The 6,012-nt window shown below is 46.5% G+C and overlaps 1 protein-coding gene across 1 annotated transcript; it reads left to right on the top strand.

The window, feature by feature from the left end:
- The first annotated feature begins 301 nt into the window (after positions 1–301).
- Positions 302–4,946, top strand: CYP1B1 (cytochrome P450 family 1 subfamily B member 1). The gene is made up of 2 exons (XM_069494511.1): positions 302–1,344; positions 3,838–4,946. Exons 1-2 carry the CDS (start codon positions 302–304, stop codon positions 4,424–4,426), a joined length of 1,632 nt encoding a protein of 543 aa, XP_069350612.1. The 3' UTR covers positions 4,427–4,946.
- Positions 4,947–6,012: the final 1,066 nt, after the last annotated feature.

Genomic DNA, 6,012 nt, shown 5'->3' on the forward strand with positions numbered 1-6,012 from the left:
AAGAGCCACCGCCTTGATGCCCGCGGTGTTAGCCCCAAATTGCAGGAACCGTTAAGCGCCTGGTGTGTGGTGGTGGTGGTGGTGGGGTGGCGCTGGGTCACAGAGAGGTGGAAACACGCCCCCTTTTTTCTCCACGGGAGACTGGGCTGGGGATGGGAAGGAGCGTCTTTGGCCACTTCTCCAGAGAGCCAGCCCTGTCCTGACCTACGCACGGCCTCCATGTGAGGCTGGAGCAGGGGCGTGGGGAGCCTGTACCTTTCTCTGCACACCTGTGTCACGCCTTCATCTTTCTGTCCCCAGCATGGCCACCAGCCTCAGCCTGGACGACCCTTGGCCGCTAAGCCTTCTGTCCGTCCAGCAGACCACGCTCCTGCTACTCCTTTCCGTGCTGGCCGCCGTGCATGTGGGCCAGTGGCTGCTGAGGGAGCGGCGGCGGCAGCCGGGGTCCGCGCCCCCAGGCCCCTTCCCGTGGCCGCTGATCGGAAACGCGTTGGCGGTGGGCCGGGTGGCTCACCTCTCTTTCGCGCGCCTGGCGCGGCGCTACGGCGACGTCTTCCAGATCCGCCTGGGCAGCTGCCCCATAGTGGTGCTGAATGGCGAGCGCGCCATCTACCAGGCCCTGGTGCAGCAGGGTGCCGTCTTCGCTGACCGGCCGCCCTTCGCCTCCTTCCGCGTGGTGTCCGAAGGCCGGAGCGTGGCTTTCGGACATTATTCTGAGTACTGGAAGACGCAGCGGCGCGCGGCGTATGGCACTATGCGCGCCTTCTCCACGCGCCAGCCGGACAGCCGCCGCGTCCTCGAGGGCCATGTGCTGGGCGAGATGCGCGAGATGGTGGCTCTGCTGGTGCGCGGCAGCGCGGGCGGCGCCTTTCTCGACCCGAGGCAGCTGACTGTCGTGGCCGTGGCCAACGTCATGAGCGCCGTGTGCTTTGGCTGCCGCTACAACCATGACGACGCCGAGTTCGTCGAGTTGCTCAGCCACAACGAGGAGTTCGGGCGCACGGTGGGCGCGGGCAGCCTGGTGGACGTGCTGCCCTGGCTGCAGCTCTTTCCCAACCCGGTGCGCACCGCCTTCCGCCAATTCGAGCAGCTCAACCGCAACTTCAGCAACTTCGTCCTAGACAAGTTCCTGAGGCACCGGGAAAGTCTTCTGCCCGGGGCCGCCCCCCGAGACTTGATGGACGCCTTCATCCTCTCCGCTGAAAAGAAGGCAGCCGGGGACTCCGGCGACGGTGGAACGCAGCTGGACTTGGAAAACGTGCCGTCCACTGTCACCGACATCTTCGGCGCCAGCCAGGACACCCTGTCGACCGCGCTGCAGTGGCTGCTCCTCCTTCTCGTCAGGTAAAGCCTCCAAAAGGCGTGGGACAGGCCGTCCTTTTTCCCTCTGAAAAGGGCGGAGTGGGGCATGCTGAGGTCGTAAGCAGCGCGCGGGCTTTAGGGTTTCGATCGAGGTCCCCATCACTCAAAACTGAGATCGCGTCCCGAAAGCAACGCCCAGGGCTGCAAGGTGCGGGCCCAGACACTCGCGCGCACACCCCCACCACGCGGTGCGGCGACCTCTCCGCATCTCTGATCCTGTCGCTATCCTCCCCTTCCCCGCTTGCGAATGGGCACAGATGTGTAAGAACCCCCTTGAAAATCAAGATTTTTAAAGTGCCCGCGAATCAGCCCTAATGTCTCTCTCCCCGGCGCGGTGGAAGCAAAATTGGAAAGGTTCCGAAAGAAAGGGTAACGCCGTAAACATGTTAAACACAGCAGCCTCGGCGCAGCCAGTTTTTGGCGCGGATCGGAGGCCACCCAGGCCTGGCGCTGAAAGCGAAACGCCGGTCAGGGCTTTGTTCTCGGGCAAAGGAAGCCCGCTGAGGCTTGCCCGGCGACGCGTAACGCGCACGCAGGCTTTCGGATGGCGGCCAAACACCAGCGGACAGTGCTGATTTATAAAACTGCGACGCTAGGAGTAAGAGAAGTGTCGGCGTATAAAGCAATCACTTTTACCGAGTGCAGAGTAGCATCTAGAAGGGCATTCGGGGTATCCAGGACCCCTGCCCTCGGCTCGGTTAGCTGACCCCCAATGATACCTTGTTAAAGGCGCCGACCTCCGCTACACTCCAACATGCGCGAATTCTACAGGTCCCCGGTGTCGGGTCGCCAGATTTAGTAAATTAAAGATAAAATTTACACGGGACTTGCTTATACCGAAGGATTAGTGGGTGTTTATCTGAAATTCAGATTTAACTGGGCGGCCCATATTTTATCTGGAAACCGTATCCCAGGGGGAAATGTGACGCCCAAGGCAAATCCTGTTTGCCTCAGAGACCAGAAATCCTGGTTGTGCTATTTCTTGGCGCACAAGTAAGCGGTTGGAGATGCTGAGTCTGCAGGCGCCACAGTACGGTATTTGGAAGGCAGGGGCAGCTTCTTATTAAAATTCACTGCAATCTATATATCCTTAATACTGTACAGCTATCTTCACAAATTACACGTTTTTGTATATTTAAAATAGCTTTTCAGTATTAAGATCATAGAAACAGTCGGGAGGAGGGACAGAAATTAAATAAACAGAAGTCAGCCGTAGATGGGAAAAGGCCATCCCAGAATAGTTAAATAGGTCCTTTGCTTCCCCAGATAAGCATTTCATCTTTTGAAACTACCTTTCTTTTTCATTAGAACCGAACTGTAAATAGTTCTCTCTGTACTCCAGTTGGGCAGCAAAAGTAAATAAAAAAATTTTGGGGTCATATGCTGATGAATACTTTTTTCTTCTTTTTAGTGAAAAGACAATATGACAGGGTTTGGCAAATTCCACCACCTGTTTTTGTATGTAAGTTTTGTTGAAACAGCCATGCCCATTCATTTAGGTATTGTCTGTGGCTGATTTCACACTACAACACAAGGCAGAGTTGAACAGTTTTGAGAGAGGGTTTGGCCCACCAAGTCCAAAATATACACTATTTGGCCCTTTTTAGATCACCCATAATTTCATCACATACATGCTTACAATTTTTTAGAGTTGCAATAATTAGTTACATGTTTTTTGACTTCTGGCACTTTGTGAATTATTGTGGTGGATATTTCCCTCTCTTTTAATATTTATTTTACTAATTTTTGATGGCTTAATTCTGCCATCATAATGTATGGTTGTATATAATCATTTATTGAGCTCTTGGTCATTGGCCTTGATTGTATTTTAAAAATTTTAGCTATAGTTGTGGTTACATATTTTTGTACCTGTGAAATTATTTCCTAAAAATACATTTCTAGGTATGGGTAACTGGTTTTAAAATGAGGGGGGAGGGGTTACCCTTATGGATTTTGCTTTGTACTAAGATTTTGTTTTCCAAAAGGATCATGCCAGTTTATATAATCAGCAGCAAATAAGTATTACAATTTTCACCATAATCTTATGAATACTGGGAATTTGCTTTAAATTTAGGACATACAGTATGTGGCTTTATCCATCAGGATACCAGTTATCGTTGTATAAAGTGAGAACAGCATATCTGTTGGAATTATCCACGGAAATCAGCCTTGTCCATTATCATGCTTTAGCCTGAGAAAATTTAGAGTTTTTTGACTTACTATGGGAGAGAGAGCTTTAGCCATGTGAGGCTTATTACAGGAAATATAATTGCTAAAGTCCATTTTGTAATTTACTAAGAAATTAGGAAACCGTTTTAGATTTTTTTTTTTGCCAGAAATATTAATTCAACCACTGACCTAGATAGCCTGTTTAAAGAAAAGTAGAATTAAAATAAATTGTAACGTACTTTCTAGGTGAAAGAAGAATTAATTTTGCTCACTTGTTTTTCTTCCTCTGTATCAAAACCCAAACAGGTACCCTGAAGTGCAGGCTCGTGTACAGGCAGAATTGGATCAGGTCGTGGGGAGGGCCCGTCTGCCCTGTCTGGACGACCAGCCCAACCTGCCTTACGTTATGGCCTTTCTCTATGAAGCCATGCGCTTCTCCAGCTTTGTGCCTGTCACCATTCCTCACGCCACCACTGCCAACACCTCTATCTTGGGTTACCACATCCCCAAGCACACGGTGGTTTTCGTTAACCAGTGGTCTGTGAATCATGACCCAGTGAAGTGGCCTAACCCAGAGGACTTTGATCCAGCTCGATTCTTGGACAAGGATGGTTTCATCAACAAGGACCTAACCAGCAGCGTGATGATTTTTTCAGTGGGCAGACGGCGGTGCATCGGCGAAGAGCTTTCTAAGATGCAGCTGTTTCTCTTCACTTCCATCCTGGCTCACCAGTGCAATTTCAGGGCCAACCCAAATGAGCCCCCCAAAATGAATTTCACTTACGGCCTGAGCATTAAACCCAAGCCATTTAAAATCAACGTCACTCTCAGAGAGTCCATGGAGCTCCTTGATAGTGCTGTCCAAAAGTTACAAGCCGAGAAAGCTTGCCAGTGAGAAGCTGGAGGCAAGCTGAAAATTTAGAGCTACTCAAGTCTTGGGGGATGGGGAGCAAAATTCAGTTTTTTCTAGCCCCTGTTTTGTGGTGCCTTTCAGCCTCTAAGGTGAGCATAAACCAGCTGGCCCGAAGGGGAGGTGTGCTCCATGTTGAGTATCTCCTCCTGAGTACTGGGCTGTGCACAGTCTCCTGGAAGAGTTTTTGAGTCAGAGTTAAAGGGTCCAAAGAATTCTTATACCTATACTGGATCCTGCTAATCAAATTTTCTTAAGGTAGCATTCTTTGCAGTTAAAACACATGCACTTACATACACACACAAACTATCTAATGAAGAGTTATTTCAGTGACCATGACTTTCTAGGTGGGATCCAAGATTTATCTTCCATGTGCAGAAATCTACTCCATAGAAAACTGTATTAAGCAAAGTTTCAGAGTATATTGATGAAGATACAAGGGCAAGCCATTTCAATGTAAGATACATCATTGAGGGTGTTAAGGGGAAAAGTAAAGACCATCTGATACTCCCTTCTCACTTTTCAGTAAAATAGCTTAGACAGACTCTAGTATTTATGGGCGGATTTATCTTTTTGCCTACTGATATACTTCCTTACTTTTTTAGGATAAATCTTAAGGTCAGTTGCTCAAAAAGAAATTAGTAGTTAAATTAATGATTATAGTGGGTCTCAGTGATTCTTCATGAATTTTGAAGTGTGAATTGTTCAACTGTAAAATTCTAAGCTGAAGTTGTACCTCTCTTGGTTGCCAAAATACAATATTTCGATTATGAGCAAAACCCCCCCAAGAAACAAAAAAAGAATCCCAAAAACCAAATTGTCAGCTAAGCTTTAAATTATGTTATTGTAATGTACTGATTTCAGTAAGTCTCATAGGCTAAAAGAAAGTCATCAAGTATTATTCAACATATATATATATATATATATATTACATCATTGTCCATAAGTAGTATGTTAGTATTATCTTGTTCAAGAAAACGTTGAATAAATGTCTTGTATGATATTGTAAATTGAAAAGTACAAACAATTCAAGTAAGTGTGTCTCAAATATCAAATACGTTAAATGAGCTTGATTAAATCACCCCCCCTGTGTTTGACATAGGAAAATCAAGCAAGGTCTCTTTTCTCATCCAAAACCTGAAAGAGAACTGACAAATCTCAAAATTAGATCCAAAGATGTGATCTTATTTTATGACTTTTTAAATTAAAATTGTGTAATACAGAATCTTTTTGAAACTGATTTAATTAATATGTTGAAATTCCAAACTCTTGGCATGCTTACATTTAAATTTAATTTTAAAGCCATTCTGATTATTGAGTTTCAGTTGAAGTTAGCGGAAGTCACCATTACCCTGTGAAAGGCAGAGAAATCTAACCTGTGTCTGCCTGATGAATGGTGAAAAAGGTTGTGAATTATCTGGATGTTCTCTTTGCTAGGTAAAAAAGGAGAAACTCCCATTATAACTGATCTAGTTTCTCTTTTATTTAATTTTTTAAAAGTTAACATTAATGTCTGTTTTTTGGAAAGTCAGAATCAGAAGATAGTCTTGGGAAGCCATTTTAAGAATCGC

The sequence above is a fragment of the Eulemur rufifrons genome, chromosome 19, assembly GCF_041146395.1.
Source record: "Eulemur rufifrons isolate Redbay chromosome 19, OSU_ERuf_1, whole genome shotgun sequence".
NCBI classification, from domain to species: domain Eukaryota; kingdom Metazoa; phylum Chordata; class Mammalia; order Primates; family Lemuridae; genus Eulemur; species Eulemur rufifrons.

What these genes read in the sequence shown, in the direction of transcription:
- CYP1B1 (XM_069494511.1), top strand. Translation starts at nt 302, where the DNA reads ATGGCCACCAGCCTCAGCCTGGACGACCCTTGGCCGCTAAGCCTTCTG. An exon ending in CTGCTCCTCCTTCTCGTCAG is followed by an intron (nt 1,345 to 3,837) that starts GTAAAGCCTCCA and finishes AAACCCAAACAG; the next exon opens with GTACCCTGAAGTGCAGGCTC.